This window comes from Danio aesculapii, chromosome 8, assembly GCF_903798145.1.
Source record: "Danio aesculapii chromosome 8, fDanAes4.1, whole genome shotgun sequence".
Lineage (NCBI taxonomy): Eukaryota > Metazoa > Chordata > Actinopteri > Cypriniformes > Danionidae > Danio > Danio aesculapii.
The window spans coordinates 1,607,001-1,629,856 of record NC_079442.1 but is presented as its reverse complement, the minus strand read 5'-3'; the positions used below and the strand labels follow the sequence as shown (position 1 = coordinate 1,629,856).

The 22,856-nt window shown below is 36.0% G+C and overlaps 1 protein-coding gene across 1 annotated transcript in view; it reads left to right on the top strand.

Annotated features, from left to right (window-relative positions):
- adgrd2 (adhesion G protein-coupled receptor D2) overlaps nt 1-22,402 on the top strand; it is a 36,087-nt gene extending 13,685 nt beyond the window's left edge. Inside the window, 15 exon segments of the mRNA XM_056464583.1 lie at nt 818-923; nt 1,221-1,273; nt 1,372-1,495; nt 10,248-10,351; nt 10,429-10,531; nt 10,663-10,816; nt 11,165-11,298; nt 11,548-11,663; nt 12,357-12,477; nt 17,013-17,054; nt 17,654-17,707; nt 18,167-18,320; nt 18,866-18,924; nt 20,398-20,428; nt 21,750-22,402. Coding sequence (XP_056320558.1) covers nt 818-923; nt 1,221-1,273; nt 1,372-1,495; nt 10,248-10,351; nt 10,429-10,531; nt 10,663-10,816; nt 11,165-11,298; nt 11,548-11,663; nt 12,357-12,477; nt 17,013-17,054; nt 17,654-17,707; nt 18,167-18,320; nt 18,866-18,924; nt 20,398-20,428; nt 21,750-21,757 — 1,363 coding nt within the window. The 3' untranslated portion in view covers nt 21,758-22,402.
- The last annotated feature ends 454 nt before the right edge of the window (nt 22,403-22,856 follow it).

Here is a 22,856-nt window from a genome sequence, read left to right as displayed (position 1 = left end):
CCTGAAAGCAAAGAAGGTCAAGGTGCTCCAGGATTGGCCAGCCCAGTCACCAGACATGAACATTATTGAGCACGTCTGGGGTAAGATGAAGGAGGAGGCGTTGAAGATGAACACAAAGACTCTTGATGAACTCTGGGAGTCCTGCAGGAAGGCTTTCTTTGCCATTCCAGATGACTTTATTAATCAGTGATTTGAGTCATTGCAGAGATGTATGGATGCAGTCCTCCAAGCTCATGATGGAGTCAGACACAATATTCATTCTGTTTCCACTGCAGCATGAGCACATATTCTATACTGGACATTATTGAAGGTTCAGTGAGCAGACTTTAGTCTAAGCAGAGTCAGACCTTACTGTCCTAATGAAATCAGTCAACATCAAGACATGATCATGTTTTATTGTGCTCAAATAAGCCTCATCTAGAGGCCTTTACCTTTCATATGAGCCACTTCTGACACCAAATGATCAACTAGAAATAATCAAAATCCTGGTTTTAAAAAATAACATGTTTTTGATCAGGACTGAGGTTGATTAACAGATCCATGCGAAACAAATTGGAAATAAAAACATCTGCTTTTTACTGCAGTTCATTTTACTGGATGTTTTCATGATTGAAGTGTAATAGATTTGAACAATATACAAGGGTTAATACTGTAATAGTTAATACTGTAATACTTCAAACCTACATTGCTGAAGGAAATGTACACTTGGGTCAGAGAGAAATACACAGAGAATTGTTTTTTGTTTCCTGATATAGTGTGGTTACGTTCTGACTGTGTTGTGATTTTGCTTTTGTGTGTGTGTTATTGTTAATATCAGGTTTGTGGGAACAGTTTTGGGCTCGTCTGTCATTTCCAGCACAGTTCTGGCAGATGAGCAGCCCATCAGCGTGGCCATTCACTTCACACTTCAGCACAGGCTTCAGGTAAAGCCCAGAAGCTGCCCATGTTACTGAAATGACCACTAAACCTCTTAAAGGAAGAAGGAAAATGACACTTTTAGAGAATAAACTGTTTCTTCTGGATTCAAGCCAGGTCATATGGATCTGATGATGGATAATGAACTGGCAGATGAGGCAGTTTTTCATAATTATTCGCCCTCCTGTGAAATTTTTATTCTTTATTCTAGAATATTTCCCAAATGCAGATTTTTTTTATGATTAAATTGTGTTTTTTGCCAGTCATGCTTGTTTTTAATGAATGATTTCTTCTTTAATTTTCAGAACACTTCTGTCAAGTTTATTCCAGTCTGTGCATTTTGGGATTTCGGCCTGATGTAAGCGATCCCCACTCATTTACATCTGTAATATTAGTTCATTCTTTGTTGCTGTTCATGAAATGGCTTACATCTTGCCTGTTGTCTTGACTCTTCAGGTCAGACGGAGGAGGATGGTCAACGAAGGGATGCGTCGTCATTTCTACTCAGAATAATTCTACTTCCTGTCACTGCAACCACACTACCAACTTTGCTTTGCTGCTGCAGATCTATGAGGTTCAGGTGAGCAGTTATATTATACAGTCAATTATTCATTTATTTTAATGATTTTTCAAGTATTTTTAAGGGTTTTTTTCTTTCAGTTTGGTTGGAATTAAAGCAGTTTTAACATGTAAAAATGACATGTTTTAATGTGAATATTATTAGCCCCCTTAAGAAATTCAGGGTGTCCGCGGGGTCTTAAAAAAGCTTCAATCTCTAAAGCTAAATTTTAGGCCTTAAAAAGTCTTAAATCTACTGAAATATTGTGTTGTAGGTCTTAAATCTTTTTAATAGGTCTTAATTTTCCTTTGTTTATGTATAGCTACTGAATCTGGCCACTAGTAACACTAGTACAATCCCAATCTCAATAAAACTTTTTATTTAAAAAAAAAACTAAACATTTTTAACTCTATTTATAGTATCTGTAATGTTTTAATTACTTTCCTTACAGTAACATTTGTTTAAAAGTTCTCCATTTATTTACTGCTGAGGATACTGACCTGACCTATATTTTTAATTACTACATGATTATTACTGTATTATTAAGTGTGTTAAATTATCAGTTTTTGATAGGGCAAGTGAAAATCTTTTCCAACTGGGATATTCTAAAAAATCCTTAGCGTTTAATCCTTGTATAAGTCTAAAATTTCATTCATAATGGTCTTAAAAAGGTCTTAAAGTCTTAATGGTGCAGTATGTAAGTTTTACACCCAGTGGTTAAAGTAGGTATTGCACTCCTGGATCAAAACAAACGGAATCACAGGTTGCCAGATTGACGACCAACATGAGCGAGTCTCGAGCCCAAAGGCTGATTTAAGACTGATTTAAATCGTGCTCTAAATAAAAGCAACAGCACCAGATAGAGGAAATATTCTCCATATTAAAAGGAGTTTTTGTCCTAATGAACATCTCAAATTGATATATTAGAAACGGCTTCTGTTTCTCACAGCTGAACAACAGAAAACTGACAATGATCAGCTCAGGGACACCTCATCTTTGAATGCCATTTTACATCACATTATTGCCATATACTGAAAGCAGCAGCAGATAGTTCAGCTCAGATCTGGAACATAAAATAAACCGTTTGAGATTGAACTTCAGAACTGTGACTCAGTGTAAACCAACACATATGAGTGATTCAGCATCTACATTTAATAATGACAGAGAGGTTTAATATGTATTAATTACATTATAAACCTTACCACTTCATGAGTGAGTGCATATTCTGTGCTTCTGAATGGCTGTATTTACATTACTGTCGTGTTTCGTCTGGTGCAAACAGCTAAATTGCTTATCACAATCTCCTGCCGTAGTGTGTTGTTTGGACACAGGGTTACATTGTAACCTGCTCATCTAATGTTTACGCTCGTAATATTTATATTCATATTATTTGCTAATTAATAACCACCTCATGTGTGAATCTGCGTCTGATTTCGGAGTCTGCTTCTGTCCACCAGTGGTCGCATTTTGGTCACGGACGCATGCTTTAAGAGCCTTCCCGACTGACTGAATGAATGAATGAATGAAATACGCTGTTTTCCACTATCTGGCAACCCGGGGTGCTGGAATATAATTGGCTAAACTGGCATTGGGCAGGATAAATGACCAAAACAAAGACAGATGTTCCAGCACGTAACACACATGTTCACAGCAGAATATCTGACTTCAGTATTGTTTCTCAGATAAACAAGTACGTTCACTGAGCATGTTTCTGAATATCTGCTAACATATGATGGTGTTTTTGTGCTTTAGAAGAGTCGAACACTCACACACAGCACCTTTAAATTGAACTTGGTGAAACCTGCAGAAATTGTGTTTTCCAGTCTACAGAACAAACCACTGTTGTCCAATGACTTGCCTAATTAACCTAATTAAACCTTTAAAGGAATAGTTCAACCAAAACAATAATCCATCATCATTTCCTCAGCCTTCAGCTGTTATAAACCAGTTTGACTTTCTTTCTTCGGGTTGAACAGAACAGAAGATATTTGTAAGAATGTTAAAAGCCTGTAAGCATTCAACACTTTTGAAGCAGAACTGAAGCAGATAAACACAACACACTGTTTTTTCTTTTTGTTCAACACAACTTTATTGAGGTTTAAACTTTCCTCGGCCCCCATAATAAAATATGGCGGTTTTTCCCCCGCCGTGCAGCTTGGGCTTTGGAGGCAGGTCTGTTGTTGGGCCACATGTGCTGCCTCTCCATTCGGAGCTTTATCTTCATCTCCTCTTTCAAACTGTAAATTGCCCTTGTCGTCCTCCTCCTCCTGTTCATCACCCTCTCCTCCAACTCCTTCCTCACAATGTCAGTTATAGTCTCTTTCTTCTCCATGTTGTTTTCCACCTCCTCACTTTCCTGCCCTTTCATCACCTCCTCTTCGACTCTAGAGTTTCTCTTTGGCCTCCTTCTCCTCCTCTTCTTCATTTCCTCTTTCTCCATGTCCTCCTCCTCCTCTTTTTCAATGTATTTTATTTCCTCCTCATTTTTCTTCATCTCCTCCTCCACCACACTTTTCATCGCCTCCTCCTCCTCCTCCTTCATTTTCCTTCTCCAAAACTCCTCTTCTGACAACCGGCTGCTTTTGTTTTCCTCCTCCTTTGTCTTCTCTTCCTTTGCATTATCGTTTTCTTTCTCAGTCATCACCTCCTCCTCCTTCTCCACCACCTCCTCCTTCTGCATCACTTCCTCCTCTTTCTCCATCTTCTTCTCATAGACCTCATAATCTGTCCAAACACAAATGATTGCAGTTGCACATAGTCCACAGTCATTTCCAAGGAGACGTTAAACTCCAAATAAGAGTAAAAATACAGTTCATTCATAACATTACAGTCTAAAAAACAACCAAACCCATCATTTACCATCAGAGGATGGAAATCTGAAGGGCTCATCGCTGGGAGAGAAGCAGAACCATCTCAAAGCAGCTCTGAGGAACGAAGCAACTTTGCTCTTCTTTTTCGTCTTTTTCACTTTCTCTTTCTTCTCGTCTGTTAAAAGAGAAGCGATTGCACATCTTGACACTCTTTTCCACAGTAATTCGAGAGGAAATTAAAATGAACATTCACCAAATATATGTAACTAAACCACAAATTTACCATGAGTTTAAACATACTTTAACCATGAAATTTCCCTTTTATTTTGTATTGTATTATTATTTATTGTAATTGACGATAATAATATTTGATTATTCTCATGTTATATAAAACTGGTTACACAAATAAATGATCAATGCACCAAACGATATAAAAATACACCTTCAGTGCACTATTTTTTAAAATAGAAAGGCAAATACTTAATTTTACAGAGGGATTTTAGACTAAAGTTGTATCAGAAAAGCTGAAAATAAGATTCAACATCAATTTGCTCAAACCATGTCATTTAAGATGCTCTTGAACAGCCTTATAATACACCATAATATTCAGCATTTACCATCTCAGCATATTCTGTTTCTGCTATTGATTAACTGTGCAGCACAGTGATTGAGATATCATAAATATGAACTAATAAAGCCAGACGTTATCACATGTACATCCTGCTATAGCCTCACTGTTAACCATTTTAGTAAATGACACTGTATTTAACTGTATTTTACAGTATTTATGTGCTATGTGTCTGTATTTTAAAGTTGCTTTGTGAAAATGACAGTGAAGATATCTGTAAATACATATACCACAGGATAAATACAGTAAATACAGGACTTTTGCTGTAAACTGCTGCAAGTTACTGTGGATTTCACAGGAGTTTGTTAACCGCTCTTCTTGAAACAGCTGTCTATTATACTGTACAAACATTAGGTTTTAATAGCAAGTATCTTATTATGTCAGGAAAACACTGGATATTCATATCAGAATGTAAATATGACTCACTATTAGGCCGTTCTTTGAGCTGCAGCATTTCTTTCTGGCTCTTGGAGATGGCAGCCGATGTGGTGCAGTCAACACTCAGTGTAAGATGCTCAACCATGATGTAAATCGGTTTTCAGGCTTTCACCTGTCAAAAACTCGGGGTTTGCTAGCTGAAATAGGATGAGGATTTCGGTCTTGGACCGTGAATCACTCAAACCGGCAGATGTTCAATCGATGAGAAACACTAGGGCAGTGGTTCCCAAACTGGGGGTCGCGACCCCTGCGGGGGTCGCAGAATAATTTCAAGGGGTCGCGAGAGTTATTTAAAAATTGTGTAATTTTCAGTGATTATAATAAATATTTTTCAGTATTACAAGTGAAAGCTAATATTTTCAGATTTTTAAAAAGATATTACTGATTCATAAAGTATTTAGGACACATTCGGGCAGAATGCATCTTTGTACTTGGAACGCAGCGCTCAGGAACAGTTTAAAACTGTTGTCATGTCAACTTGCCGCAGTAAACAAAGCCTTCAACGCTTGCCCCGCCTTCGCGCTCTTCTTATTGGCCCACTGCTCTAAGAACTGAACACGAATGATTGGTTAAAATCAGCTGTCAATCACTCAGGCAACGCCTCCTGTCTTCAGATGACAGGAGTTACAACCGCGAAAATGTAAAGCGCTGAAGACAAGAGAATGAAAACAACACTGACAGATTTTGTCTTAGAAACACCTAAAGCTACAAATATTGGCACATCTAATTACTGATCATGTGCTGAATGTTAATCCACCAGCTATACTTATTGAAGAGTGGATAAAAGACCTCCATTGGCTTCAAGTCTGCTATGAAAATAACTAGCATTCACTGTAAAGTCTGTGGGATATCTTTTGGGATATCCGTCCGTGTATCTTTTGGTCACTTAATTATGTTATAAAAATGTCTTTTCTTGTGATAACGGGATTTCATTAAGACATATTTTCCTCACGCATGCATATTTATTTTTTTGCTTGTTAGTTTTGATTAGTGTTGATTTTCAAATGCAATAAATCTGTTTATAAAACTTGTAGTAACATTGCGATAATTGGTGGGAGCCACTAAATTTTGGCTGGTGCGTCTACATTTTTAAAGTTAGAAGCACCAGTGTTACCAAGCAAAAATGTTAATTTCGAGCCCTGTAATCTATAGTAAATATAGTTAAAATATTGTGAACAGCTTAAAAAAAAAGCTATTTTTATTGTTTGTATATGCTTTGGTAGTGGGGGGTCGCGAGTTCTTGACGATCTTACAATGGGGGTCGCGGGTTTAAAAGTTTGAGAACCACTGCACTAGGGGACTTAGATATTCACTCACTACGAAAGACACACCTGCTCTACGCCACTACAACAAACCCACAAGAGCTTCTCCTATGCTGCAAGGCTAAAGTACACTTTTGGAATGCGTTCTATTCTCGGAACATGTTCCACGCTTCACTATGGTAACGAGACCCAACACTAAGAAATGGTTTCTTTTTAAGACAAGTGACTGAGGACATGTGCAAATGACCTACAATAAATAAAAAAACTGATAAATAAATAGATCAAAAGCCATCTTGGTAACACTTTATAATAACTACACACTATTAATCATGTGTTAACCATTCACAAATAGTAAATTAATTATCTCATTAACTCTACATTAATAGACGTTAATTAGCAGTTTATAAATACAGATACACATGCTGTATTCTTGACTTAAGCACATTTATAATGTTCTTTGTACAGTACTTTTATTTTAGGTAAGATTGCAAAGATTAATTTTTCATTTGATGCAGTTTCATTTGTGCATCTTCAAATCAATAATAATTAATAAAGTCATTTCTTTTCTTTTTTCCTGTTCAGAATAGAACTGAGCGTTTAATTGTCATTTATTAGGGATTTATAAAGCATAACTAGTCCTAACTTTAGATTAGGTGACAAAACTGCATAAAGTTGATTAATAAAACCTTTATTAACATTCTAATTAACTATTAGTACATGCCTGAATAATAAGATATATATAAATGTTAATTTGAATAGTTTATTAATCATTTACGATTCTTAAATTACTGGTTTGTGAATAATGCAATGCTTTGTTAATGATTATTTTATTATTAATGATGAAAACACAATCATTAAGCACATTATAAATGAGTTTATAAGTCAAGAATACAACATATTTGAATCTGCATTAATAATATGCTCACTAACGGCTATTAATCAGAACCCCTAGTTTTTCACGAATGTTTTTTGCGATTAAAAACGACATATTTTGTGGCGGTAATTCCCAGAAATTTGCAGACAATTTTGCGATTATTATTTATTTATTTATTTATTTATTTATTAATATTTTTTAATAAATAAATATAAATGTACAAAATTATGTGTATTCACCATTATTAGGTAGCCTATGTCAGAAAGCCTGTCCTAGGAACCTTAGTTTAGTAATTGTTTCCCGCACGGACACATTTTACATGACTTGGGTTCCTAGGACAGGCTTTCTGACAGCCTACTATGTTAGGTGTGCAATCTGAAACACTGACAAGGGATTAAACCAAAGGAAGCTTGTATTACTCTCATTTTTATCCACAGTCTCTCAGATTTCCCTCCCCGGAGCATCTGACATCATGTCACACATAGGACCTGCGTTAGGGCCATACACTGTAATACACCTAAAACACTGGATACAGTAAAACTCGTCAATGGCAGGGAAGTGTTTTCTCTTGTTAACTGCAGGAAAAGAGTTCAAATAATATATTGATTTGGCGCACATCATAATACCAGCCATACATGTAAAGCACAAATAATGTCCTTCAATTCAGTCACATCCAGCGGCCGTCACCCTTGTCTGTTCCATTGCTCCGTTTGCTCCAACTTTCTTTTGCAGTCTGAAGCACATCAAACACACAAATCTCCCAATTCACACCACAAGCTGTCTATATTTCATCTTTGCATTGACTTCACATGTAAATCACTCACGCTTCATCTGCATCTGCTTACTGCACAAGCTGAAAACTCGCTCGCCCCCTTCATGTAATGTAATGAGGATGCAGGTGACATGTCATTTTTCAAGAGACACTCAAATACATCCCGTGAGCTGCGTATACAACCTCTATAAGTCACTTAAAATAATTAAATGCAAGCTGAAATAAATATAATTTGATTATATGGTTTGGAATTTGATGTTTTAATAGATTATTTACATTTGTTTTCGATTATTTTGCGTTTAATTAAGAATTTTGGGGGATTGGAAAAATGTGCAACTTTTTGTTGATTTTTGCGTTGGATTTAACGATCATAATCTAGATTAAAATAGCTCTCTGAATTCTGCCGAAGGCTTTCAGAATATGTGTGCTACCCAAATAATGACTGAAAGTAAGTCTTTGAGAACGGGTTTCTCAAGCCAGGTGGCGCATTAGACCAGGGGCTCATCTCCTGTTTCCAAAATGCATCACAATCTGCTGGAGAAACTGATCTACTATGATAATTAGTGATGAAAATAAATAGTGTTTATTAGATGTACTTGTGTTTACTAACTATTCAGTTAAACATAAGTTTTGAACTGTAGACCTACATAGGCTCCAAACAGCCATTTATTTGAAAAATATATCTATTTTATTTTTATTATTATTATTTTTTTGATGACCTTAATCTGACTAAAGTTATAACTGAACTAAACAGAAATGGAATTAAGACATGTGGAGGATGCAGATATTAGTGGCATTATTGAAGTAAACACCGCAATCAAACTATTACCGTCATGTAGGAATTTTCGCCATATTTTCCGAGACACACGCAACTGTCAGTAAAGGACCGCACACACAAACACACACACACACACACACACACACACACACACACACACACACACATTGCGAAATGCGAAAGCTTTTTACTTACCATTCGGCGTGCGTTATTAAATTCCATAGCACTCTCACCAGTCCTTACTCCTTATTGCGTCTAATTCCCGTTTGTTTGTCACGGGGGCATGCATGAAATGTTCATGAGTGAAACGGCCGAACTGCAGTTAAAGTCAGCCAAAATGACAGGAAACTCTTATATGAAAGCACTTCACGTAAACACCTTCATTATATTATTGTCTATTAAGGCAAATTACTAGATTACAGATGTCCATGTAAGCGTAGTCAGTATTGTCTTCGAAGTAAGTGATAGATCCAGAAGGGCATCCTGTTGATTTGATTCAAAAGGGCACTTTTTGACAGACGGCTCACCGTTCAGGTATACATCTGCACTAAAATATCAAGGTGAAAGTCATCATAGCTTGCGTAGAATAGACCCAGCTCCCAACTCAACTTTGAGAATAGATTAACGGTGATATTTTTTTAGCATGCGATAAGAGTTTTTCGTTAACGCAGCACGTTAACACCACTAATATATATATATATATATATATATATTATATGTATTAAAATAATTTTGAAAGATAGTTTTTACATTTTTATCATTATTATTAGTAGTAGTAGTTGTAATAGTATTCCTTGTCGTTATAATCATCATTGTAGTAATAATAATAGTAGTCGTAGTCCTAGTATTAGTAGTAGCTGTAGTTGTCATCGCCGTAATAATAACAGTAGTAGTAGTAGTTCTAGTCATCATCGTCAAAATAATAATAATAGTAGTAGTAGTCATCATCATAATAATAATAATAATAATAGTAGTGTATATATATATATATATATATATATATATATATATATATATATATATATATATATATATATATATATATATATATATATATATATGTATAAAAACTCTAATTCTAGTTTTGGAATTGTATCGTGATGTCTAGAATCATGTCTAATCGTGAAACCCCTAAACTTTCCCATCCCTAATGTCCACACATGTAGTGAAATGCCAATAACCCTCAGGCTTGTTTTGCTCTTGTGTTGTAGAGAGCTGCAGTACACGACGCAGGTCTGCAGATCCTCAGTTTGATCGGCTCTGCTGTGTCTCTGTGCGCTCTCATCTTCACTTTTATTCTCTTCATGGCCGTCGGGTGAGTTTCTCTCCATATATGAGACTTCACATTCCTGCGTCTTCCTGTGTTATTTCTGTCTCTCTGTGGCCCTCTAGTGTCCCGAAGTCAGACCGAACTACAGTGCACAAAAACCTGATGGCAGCTCTGATTGTGGCTCAGTTTCTGCTCATCCTCAGCGACTGGGCAGCGGGAAACCAGGTTTGACTGATTAATCTGACAATATATGCATATACAGGGCTCAATAATTGAATACAGATCTGTCTTTTAGATTAAATAATATCAGCTGAATTTTGCTGAGTGTGTGTGTGTGTGTGTGTGTGTGTGTTCAGGAGGCGTGTTGGCTGGTGACGGCTCTCCTTCATCTCTTCTTCTTGTCCTCCTTCTGCTGGATGCTGGTGGAGGGTTTGCTGCTCTGGAGTAAAGTGGTGTCTGTGAACATCAGCGAGGACCGCAGGATGAAGATGTACTATGTGCTCGGCTGGGGTGAGAACTGCTGCTGTGTATGTGTGTGTGCCCAAATGGAGACCAAATGTCCCCGCAAGTATAGCAATACCAGTAGAAACAGCTCAAATCACACAGAATGAAGTATTTTTAAAAAGGATTGAATAAACAATGCTGATTTGTTTGATGTGAAGGTTGATTTAGGGGTGCAGGGAGAGAATATACAGTCTGTACAGTAAAAAATAATGACATCTATGGGAAATTTCCATACAGATAGCTGTACAAGTGTGTTTGTGTAAGAAAGTATGTGAGAGCGTGTGTGTGCATCTCTAATTTCGACTGATGTTCTGTTTGATTGGTGTTTCTGTGTCTGTTGTGTGTGTGTGTAAGGGCTGCCGGTGGTTATAGTGGCTGTGACTTTGGTGGCCACTCTGGACCAGTATAAAGCACAGCAGCACTGCTGGCTGAACCTCCAGTCCAGTGTCATTTGGGCTTTTGCAGGGCCGGTGCTCTTTGTTTTGGCTGTAAGTTTGTCTTTTATTATTTTGAGCAAATAGGATTGTAAAAACATTTATTTGTTGTACTCTCCCACTCTGCCATTCACTGCGCTCTGAGTTTACCAACTATGACCACTTCTGCTGCAGAGAAACACGCAAATGTGAAAAAGCTCCATACTCTGCTGTGTGTGTCTGTGTGTGTGTGTGTGTGTGTGTGTGTGTGTGTGTGTGTGTGTGTGTGTGTGTGTGTGTGTCTGTGTGTGTGTGTGCGCGCAGGTGAATGCTGTGGTGCTGTTTCGTGTGGTTTTGGTCACAGTGTCCAGTGCGCGGCGCAGAGCCAAGATGCTGACGCCCAGTTCAGACTCCAAACTGCACACGCTGGATCTCACCTGGTGGGTCACACCTGCAGATGCAGCAGCACACAACCGGCAGACATTAACAATAATACATGCTCTGACAGCTCGAGTGAGCAGCTGCAGTGTTTCTGTACTGGGTGCAGATGTAAAGTCGCTCCAATTATTCATTAACTTTACTTAAATATTCAGAAAATAGACTTAAATGAATGTTTTTTTCAAATATTTCCCAAATGATGTTGAACAGATTCAGGAATTTCTCACAGTATTTCCTCTAATATTTGTTCTTCTGGAGAAATTTATTTGTTTTATTTCGGCTAGAATAAAAGCAGTTCTTAATTGTTTTAAAGCCATTTTAAGGTCAATATTATTAGCCCCCTTCAGCAATATTAGTTTTGGATTGTCTCCAGAACAAACCACTGTTATACAATGACTTGCCTAATTACCCTAACTTTACCCTAATTACCCTAGTTAAGCCTTTAAATGTCACTTTAAGCTGAACACTAGTGTCTTGAAGAATATCTAGTCTAATATTATGTGCTGTCATCATGGTGAAGAGAAAAGAAATCAGTGATTAGAGATGAGTTATTAAAACTATTATGATTAGAAATGTGTTGGAAATAATCTTCACTCCGTTAAACAGAAATTGGGGAAAAAATAAACAGGATGGCTAATAATTCTATGTTCAATTTCTATTTCGATATATTTTTAACATAATGCATGTGTGTGTAGGGCAGCGACGCGGCCCGTGTTGATCTTGTTGCCAGTTTTAGGCCTGACGTGGCTCTGTGGTGTGCTGGTCCATTTATCTGATGTCATGGCCTACCTGTTCATCACACTCAATGCTTTTCAGGTAACACACACACACACACACACAGTACTCATGGTAGGCCAACAGACATAGCTGTTAGTAGGTGGTGAAGCGACACAACCAGCTTCAGTAGTAGGAGGAATAAATCCCAATTGTGAATTGGCTTTATTTCCATCTAGCTGGTATAGTGGTGGTTGTGGTAGTTGTAGTAGTAGTAGCAGCAGCAGCTGTAGCACTAGTAGTCATTGTCATCATCGTCATCGTAGTTGTGGTGGTGGTAGTAGTTGTCGTCGTCATAGTATTAAAATAATTTTGAAAGATAATTTTTATTGTTGTTGTTATTGTTGTTATTATTATTATTATTATTATTATTATTATAAGAAATGTTATTTTTATTAATAACAGTAGCGTACATTTTTAATATTATTATTATTAGTAGTAGTAGTAGTCGTAATAGTATTCCTCGTCGTTATAATCATCATCATCGTAATAGTAGTAATAATAATAGTAGTGGTAGTCCTAGTAGTAGTAGTAGTAGCTATAGTTGTCATCGCCGTAATAATAACAATAGTAGTAGTAGTTCTAGTCATCATCGTCGAATTAATAATAGTAGTAGTAGTCATCATCATCATCGTCATGATAATAATAATATTAGTAGTAGAAGTAGTTGTCATCATCGTCATAATAATAGTAGTAGTATTAGTCGTCATCGTCGTAATAACAATAGTAGTAGTCATCATCATCTTCATAATAATAATAATAGTAGTAGTCGTCATAGTAGTCGTCATCGTCAAAATAACAGTAGTACTAGTCGTCGTTATCGTCGTAATAATAATAGTAGTAGTAATTGTAGTAGTAGTAGTAGTTGTAATCGTCATTGTTGTAATAATAATAGTAGTAGTCGTTGTAGTAGTAGTCGTCATCGTCATAATAGTAGTAGTAGTCGTCATCGTCATAATAATAGTAGTAGTAGTAGTCGTCATCGTCATAATAATAGTAGTAGTAGTAGTAGTAATAGTAGTCGTTATCGTCGTAATAATAATAGTAGTAGTAGTCATCATCATCGTCATAATAATAATAATAGTAGTAGTAGTAGTCGTCATTGTCGTAATAATAATAGTAGTAGTAGTCATCATCATCGTCATAATAATAATAATAGTAGTAGTCGTTGTAGTCGTCATCGTCGTAATAATAATAATAATAATCGTAGTAGTCGTTGTAGTAGTAGTAGTCGTCGTCGTCATCGTCGTAATAATAGTAGTAGTAATTGAAGTAGTAGTAGTTGTAGTCGTCATCGTCGTAATAATAATAATAGTAGTAGTCGTCATCGTCATATTAATAGTAGTAGTAGTCATCATCATCGTCGTAATAATAATAATAATAATAATAGTAGTAGTCGTTGTAGTAGTAGTCGTCATCGTCATAATAGTAGTAGTAATTGAAGTAGTAGTTGTAGTCGTCATAAGAAATAATAATAGTAGTTGTAGCATTTGTCTTAATATTAATATTAATAATAATAATAATAAAAATAATATAACAATAGTATTAGTCATAGTCGTTGTATAAAAATATACTTAAAGGGATAGTTCACTCAAAAATGTTAATTCTGTCATAATTACTCATCTTTCATTTGTCAACAAACCTGTTTGAGTTTCTTTCTTCTGTTGAAAACAAAAGCTATATAAATGTTTGAAACTGGTTTCCATTGACTTCCATAACATATATTTTTATACCATGTTTGTCAGTGGAACGTTCTTCAAAGTATCTTCTTTTAAGTTTAACAAAAAAAAAGAACTCCTAAAGGTTTGAAACCACTTTCAGGTGAATAATTAGTGAGTAAATGTTCACTTTTGAGTGAACCATCCCCTTAATATTGACCCGTTTATGATTTTTCTTTTTTCCTGTATCCGGGCAGCTGTAACTCCTACATGTTCTGAAAGGCTCAGATCCGTCAACACATTAGAAATGAACTTCATGCAGTTGTGTTTCTGTCTTTTTCTTCCTGCGCCGCTGTAATAAATGAGAGTGGAGTTCCTCCCTGAGCTTGTTAATGTAGATTTACTGTGAGCGTCTGGGAAACAGATAAAAGCAGCAGGAGGAAGATAGAGACGCTTGAGCAGCTCCATCATTGCTGGAAATCTCTTCTGTCACGAGTGTTTTATAATGCAAGAGCTACACTGTGTTTTAATATGAATTATATTTAGAAGTAAATAGCAAGTAGTGAGTTATTTTGGGGTTTTGGCTCAAACAAAAAGCCATTTAATTTGTTATGGGTATTATTTAATGACTTTTAGACTTGTATTTTTCTTGTTTAATCATAGTATATTATAATACAAGAGCTGCAGTGTGTTTCAATATGAAATATATTCATAAATAAATAGCAAATAATGAGTTGTTGTTGTGTTTTTGTATTTTAGCTAAGCAAGTGCAGTCTTTTAAATAGTTATGGTTAATATTTAATCACATTTAGACCTGTTTTTTTCTATCATAATATATTATAACTTGATATTTATTTATAAATATAATTCATGTTAACACACACTTTAGCTCTTGCATTATGAATTATTTTTTGTGTTTTTTTTTGTATTTTGGCTCAGAAAATAGTGTTTTAATTTGTTACGGCTATAATTTAATCAGTTTTAGACTTGTTTTTTCTGTTTTATTATAATATATTAGAATATAAGAGCTACAGTGTGTTTTAATATGAATTATATTTATAAATAAAGTGCAGCTAATGAGTTATTTTTGTATTTTGGCTCAATCAAAAGCCATTTAATTTGTTATGATGATATCTATCTATCTATATCCATCCATCCATCCATCCATCCATCCATCCATCCATCCATCCATCCATCCATCATTAAAATGCAGTTTTATTTTATTCTATTTATTTTTTTTGCATTATTTTGGCCCAATTTCTTATTACTGTAATGCAAAAAAATAATTAATTATAATTACAAATTAATAGCAGCGATTAATCGCATCCAAAAAAACCTTTTTATGCTGTGTATATTTATTAAGTTTATATAAATAAACACAGGCATCCATATATTTGAGAAAATGTTTATTTATGTTTAATGTAAAATATATATGTTTCTGATACAAATTATATTCATCTAGTAGGACATGTTCCTGGGTTACCATCTATGTTGATCCTGGAACAACATTCCTATCAGCCAATTGGAACAACATTCCTATCAGCCAATCAGAATGAAGGTATATGTTTAGCATTTAAGTTTACGGTTAGGTTCATGCTCTTCTACATGATTGTTATGTAACTATTATTCCCCTGATTTTGGGAGTAATTTATAGTTATGATTGGGTTTAGGGGTAGGGTAGGTATGGATTACATTTTCCAATGAAAATGATGTTCCAGGATCAACATAGATGTTAATGCAGGATCGCATTGTACTTGGCAAAATCATGACGAGCTTATCACATATACATAATAAATATATATATATATAATAGACAAACGCGCATGTCAAAACAAACTTTTATTTTGGATGTGATTTAGTCTTTGCCCAGCACTAGAATGAATGAAAACATATAAATGGATAATAATGAATAACTATCTGTCTGTCAATCTGTCCATTCCATAATGCAAAAATTGGAAGTTGAAGTATATTAAAAATATGACTGCATCAATGATAAACAATGATTATAATTATAATGTGGTTCATTATATTAGAGTGCTTATTGAAGTTAAACTGCTTCTGGAGAGGATGATTTATAGCCTTATTTTCTTTATGCAAAATATAATTTCTTATATATATATATATATATATATATATATATATATATATATATATATATATATATATATATATATATATATATATATATATATATATATATATATATATAAAAACAGTAGTCAATATTGACGTGGATCATCAATGTTTTTAATCTACTTCAGATGTTGACTCGACTGTTTATTAGGAGTCAATCTAGGACCATGTATACTTGCAAAATAAAAGAAAGTTTTGCAAACAAAAAATAAAGTATTGAGCAAAAATAAATAAATAAATGCAAATTTACAAAAATCACAAAGCGAAATTTTATTTTTGAGAAATAAAAATAAATTTTGCCAACAAAAATAAAGAACTGCAATGGGAAAATTAAGTTTTGAGAAAAATAAAAATGAAATTTGCAAACAACTGCAAAAAAAATAAAGCAGAGCAAGAAAAAATAAATAAATAAATAAATAAATAAATAAATAAAATATTCGCAATAAAAACCTTCCCTTTGCAGTTTTTTTATATTTGTTAGCAAAATAAATTTTTATTTCTCAAAAATAATTTTTGCTTTGTGATTTTTGGAGATTTGCATTTATTTATTTTTTGCTCAATACTTTGTTTGTAAAACTTTCTTTTATTTTGCTAGTGTATATATGGCCCTAGATTGACTCCATAGTTTATGGTGGAAAATTGTGCCAAAATCTTTAAACCATCAGTGTTGTTTTTGACATTACAGTGAGCCATAAACACCTTAATGAATCAACAGCAGATAAAAGCATCTTATAATTGTGTGAGTGTTCACGATGTTCACTAATCATGCAACTCTTCTCACTGCAGGGCCTGTATATTTTTCTGGTGTATGCGGTTTACAACAGCGAGGTATGAACTGTAGCTGCGTCTCAATTCCCAGGCTGCATCCTTCAAAGTACGCAGACTTCCCTTTAAATCAACAAAGGCTGAAGCGAGTGCGGTGATATGAGACGCTCTCGCCTGAAAGGTCCGCCGTTAACCCTTAAAAGGGATCGTTTGCACCTGGTTTGCGACTCTTTAGACTTTTAAACAACTTGACTGACTCAACGTCAGCAGATATTCAGACTCTGATTGGCTGTTTTGTTTTCACATCTCGACTCCTGCCAATAGTGTTTATTTGCAGCTTTGGTCTGCTCCAGCCAATAGCAGAACAGCACCTACAGGGGAGGCGGGGATAAAAATACTAAAGCCCCATCTGATTGGTCAAATTTGAATAACCTATGCATGCAGCACATAAATGTGTGCCACATAAAATACATTTAATTATTGCGGCACAGATATTGCATATACTAAGATTGTGATGATGATAAATTTACTTCGGATGCATGCTTTGAAGGAGACAGCGATGTTAATATCTCAGAGCTTTTCCATGTTGTTCTTTAGTGGTGCAACTTACATGACTTTCAATGTAAGTGTCATACAGTATGTGCTTGTTTATGATATCGCAGGTGCGCAACGCTATCAGGAGGATTCAGGAGAAGAGGAAAGCTCTGTCATTTACAGTAAGAGTTCTGTTTGCACACTTCTGAGGTCTCATTTATATATAGATTAATCATAAATACAAACACAACACTAGACATGAGAGCTATTTCAAAAAACCTGTGCATAACTAACATATAATATATAAGATACTTCAAAACTATACACATAAGACAGGCCATACAAGTACTCTTACATGAGACTGAACAATGCTGTGCAGGATATTGTGCAGGAGAGCTAATAAAGCTGAATATTGTGCAGGAGGTATTTAAGGTTGAAGCTAGAAGTGCAACCTGATTGCGGTACATGTAATGACATTAATCAAACTGTACTATACGATGTAAAGGGATCATGTAACTAACATTCAAAAAGCCGCTCATGTAAACACCTTCATCATATTACTGTCTTATTCAGATTAGGGTGAATCATTCGAATATGGGTGTCCATGTAAACATACTGTGTGATGTCATTTCCTCCTGCAGAACTGCTCTCAGCCAATCAGCTTCTTGCCCTCACAGAAGTCCCCCAGAGCATCGTGGGTGCACAGTCTGCAGACGCACTCCAGTCGGGACAGCAGCGAGAGCTCGACTCCCATGAGTTCCTGCAGCGGCGGAGGTTCACTCGTGTACAAGAACGGTGTGTGAAAATTAAATCAGGGTCACACTGAGGTGTTTAACGTCCACAGTTGAAGAATTATTCACCCTCCTGCTAATGTTTATTTCCAAATATTTCCCAAATGATTCAGGAATTTCTCACAGTATTTCCTATAATGTTTTTTCTTCTGGAGAAAGTCTTATTTGTTTTATTTCAGCTAGAATAAAAGCAGTTTTTAATAGTTTTAAAGTCATTTTAAGGTCAATATTATTAGCTCCCTTAAGCAATATTAGTTTTGGATTGTCTCCAGAACAAACCTAGACTTGCCTAATTACCCTAACTTTACCCTAATTACCCTAGTTAAGCCTTTAAATGTCACTTTAAGCTGTATAGAAGTGTCTTGAAGAATATCTAGTCTAATATTATTTACTGTCATCATGACAAAGAGAAAAGAAATCAGTTATTAGAAATGAGTTATTAAAACTATTATGATTAAAAATGTGTTGAAAATCTCTCCGTTAAACAGAAAATAAATATACAGGAGGATTAATAATTCTGACTGTGTGTCGCTTCTCTTTATCCGGCAGAGCGTTTTAAAGAGGACAGCATCGTGAGCTTCCCATTAAAAGCAGCCAGCAGGAGTCAGGTGGGAAAACTTAAGCTTTTCATTTGTCACTGAAATATTAGCCTGTCAATCACCTACAGCAAACCACACCCATCCAATCAATTGCAACAGCAAACCACACCCATCCAATCAATTGCAACAGCAAACCAAACCCATCCAATCAATTGCCCTAAGAAAAAAATAAGCCCTGCCCACTGTACACACCGCAAATAATGCTTTTCTTACTGCATTTTTAGTCAAACATCTACACATTCTGACATCCAGAAGCATTCTCTGGATGCGTATGGAGTCAATCTAGTACAGGGATGGGCAAACTCGATCCTGGAGGGCCGGTGTCCCTGCATAGTTTTGCTCCAACCCTAATCAAACACACCTGCTTGTAGCTTTCTAGTGATCTTAAAGACACTAATTAGGGTGTTCAGGTGTGTTTGATTAGTGTTGGAGCAAAACTCTGCAGGACACCGGCCCTCCAGGATCGAGTTTGCCCATGCCTGATCTAGGACCATATATATACATGCAAAATAAAAGAAAGTTTTTCAAACAAAAAATAAAGTATTGAGCAAAAATAAATAAATAAATGCAAATTTCCAATAAAATCGCAAAGCGAAATTATTTTTATTTTTTTGAGAAATAAAAGTAAATTTTGCTAACAAAGAAGAAGAACTGCAAAAGGAAAATGAAGTCTTGAGAAATAAGAATGAAATTTACAAACAAAAAAAGAAGTGCAAATAAAAATCAAGCAGAGCAAGAAAAAAAAACAAAAACAAAAACATATTTGCAATAAAAACCTTTCTATATTTGCAAAACATTTTTATAGCATTTCCTTTCCAAACCCCGTCCAGTCAGTTGCAGTGCTCATTTCTATTAGCTTTTCAGTCAACCGTGAGTTTGTGATGCTGTTTTCACTTTGTGGCCCTGATTTGACAAGGGGGCGGAGTTAAGGAAACTTGGGTGTTTACGGCAGGCCCGCCCCTACTGGGCTGTAAGACCACCTCGGTGATACGGTGTCTCCAGGTGATGACATCACCTAAATGTAGGCAGGTCCAGGCCTGCTTTAAACACCCAAGTTCCCTTGTCAAATCAGGGCCGCAAAGTGAAAACAGCATCACAAACTCACGATTGAGTATATGCAGATATAGATATCTTTTACTGACTCTGCTTGATTTTTATTTGCACTTCTTTTTTTGCAAATTTCATTTTTATTTCTCAAGACTTAACAGCGACCTTCTTGCTGTGAGGCAATCATGCTACCCACTGCACCAATGTGACACCCTATTTATCAACAATAATTAAAAAAAAAAGCTAAAAATTGCAGTTAGATGCGTTTCAGTTTGTTCTTCCTTATTAAATACCTGCTTGTGGATTAAATGCCAGTGTATAATAGTTAAAGCCACTAAATGTAAAGAAAGTGTGTGGTATTTTGTATGTGAAGTGGCCTTGTCTTGAAATGACAGGTGTGTGCGTGCGTGCGTCTGTGTGTGTGTGTTGTTTCAGGTGGTTCAGCTAACAGCCTTTAAACCCTCAGGTAAGCAACTGCATTTTTTAATCACTGGTAGAATACATCAATTTAGAGGAGTCAAATATTCCTGCGCATGCATGTAAATATCATTAGCAACCCTGATACAAATACACTACAGTCCATGGTGTAGCAAATAAACTCTACACAACCTGACTAAAGTCTTGTCGTCTAGCCAAGCTTTAGGAACAGCAGATGATAACTTGACTTCTAGTTGATGATTTGGTATCAGAAGTGTCTTATATGAAAGGTAAAGACCTCTAGATGACGCTTATTTGAGCACAATAAAATCTGATCATGTCTTGATGTTGACTGATTTCATTAGGACAGTAAGGTCTGACTCTGCTTAGACTAAAGTCTGCTCACTGAACCTTCAATAATGTCCAGTATAGAATATGTGCTCATGCTGCAGTGGAAACAGAATGAATATTGTGTCTGACTCCATCATGAGCTTGGAGGACTGCATCCATACATCTCTGACATGACTCAAATCACTGATTAATAAAGTCATCTGGAATGGTGAAGAAAGCCTTCTTGCAGGACTCCCAGAGTTCATCAAGAGTCTTTGTGTTCATCTTCAACGCCTCCTCCTTCATCTTACCCCAGACGTGCTCAATAATGTTCACCTCTGGTGACTGGGCTGGCCAATCCTGGAGCCTCTTGACCTTCTTTGCTTTCAGGAGCTTAGATGTGGAGGCTGAAGTATGAGAAGGAGCGTTATCCTGCTGGAGAATTTGCCCTCTCCTGTGGTTTGTAATGTAATGGGCAGCACAAATGTCTTGATACCTCAGGCTGTTGATGTTGATCATCCACTCTGCAGATCTCTCACACACCCCCATACTGAATATAACCCCAAACCATGATTGTTCCTTCACCAAACTTGACTGAAAACTGTGAGAATCTCGGCTCCATGTGGGTTCCAGTAGGTCTTCTGCAGTATTGGTGATGATTCAGCAGAAAAATCCACCTTCTGACACTTTTCTAAATGATCAACTAGAAGTTGAGTTTGTTATTTGCTGCTCTTACAACTGAGATCCACCACAAGGCATTTGTTAGGTAGTGTATTTAAACCAGAAAAACACTTAACTTTAGATGTGCACAAACATTATGAAGCTTCTTTTTTTAATGATGCACTGAAAATAGAGCTTGCTGATTAATGTGCATTTTGTCAGTAAAGCCGGTTCTAGTAAATCTAAAACACATGCTTTCAGATGGAGCAGCATTTACTATACAGAGCCATAAGCTGTGCAAAGTTTTGCTAAATCACTTTAATCAGACCATAGTGACATTGAAATAATCGTTCTGTTTGCTCTCTCTCTGCTCCACACAGGCTGCTGAGGAGAAATGACTCAACGCTTGTGCACGGATGAAGACTGAAAACTGCTCCACAATCCTCCAGAGTGAGTGAATAATCCAGAACAGCAGCGTTCAGAGACTTGACATGGGGTTTAATGCTCCTAATACACAGACTGAGACTTATGTTCACACCGTTAACCATGACCGACCACACAACACTGGCTTTCTCTGCAGTTGTGAGTTAGCGTTGATTCGGGTTGAGATCATGTGCAGCCCGTTCATCAACATGTAAAAAAACCTATCAGCTGATTTACCAGAGTATTACACCGTGTCGTAACTACATGTGATGCAACAAGATTTCATTGGTAAGCAACTTATGTGCCTGCATGACAAAACACGACAGAAACATTTAAATACCAGCCACTGCACCTCTAAATATTATCTAAATACATATTACACCTATTTCACATTATTAAAGTACGTAGGCTACTGAGTGGCTGAGGGTGTTGGTTTGCACTGAGTTTGACTTTTATATTCAAAGCGTCTGCTAGTTGTTTTATTTTGCAGATCTGAGGTGAACTATCTGCTGCTGCTTTCAGTAGTATGGCAATAAATGCCATGTAAAATGGTATTCGGACTCACGTTGGGAGCATTTAACACTGAATAAAGCCCATAATCAGTACCTGAGGTGATTGTCATTGTAGTTTATGCTGTTGTTCTGCTGCGATGTCACGGAAAAAAAGAGTCTATTTCTAAAATAGAAGTTTTGCATGACTCCTTTTAAAGATCGCGTTTTGGATGTCACGTAGCGTTTGAACACAGTTTTAGAGTATCATTTCAAAAGCATGTTATTTAATTTAGGGATGCACGATAAATCGCCAGCCAGGTGTTAATATTGACCGATGAATGGTATTTTTAATGTTATCATTATCGGTGTGATCACACACTTAGGCTGATATCTTTAAGCTGATTAATTATGTATCAATCAGAAAAATGCATGTTTTTAATTATCGGCTAAAATATCGGCTGTATTGATATCGGCCGATAAGTGGTATTTTTAATGTTATCATTATCAGTCTGGTAACACACTTAGGCGGATATCTTTAAGCTGATTATGTATTAATCAGAAAAATTCAGATTT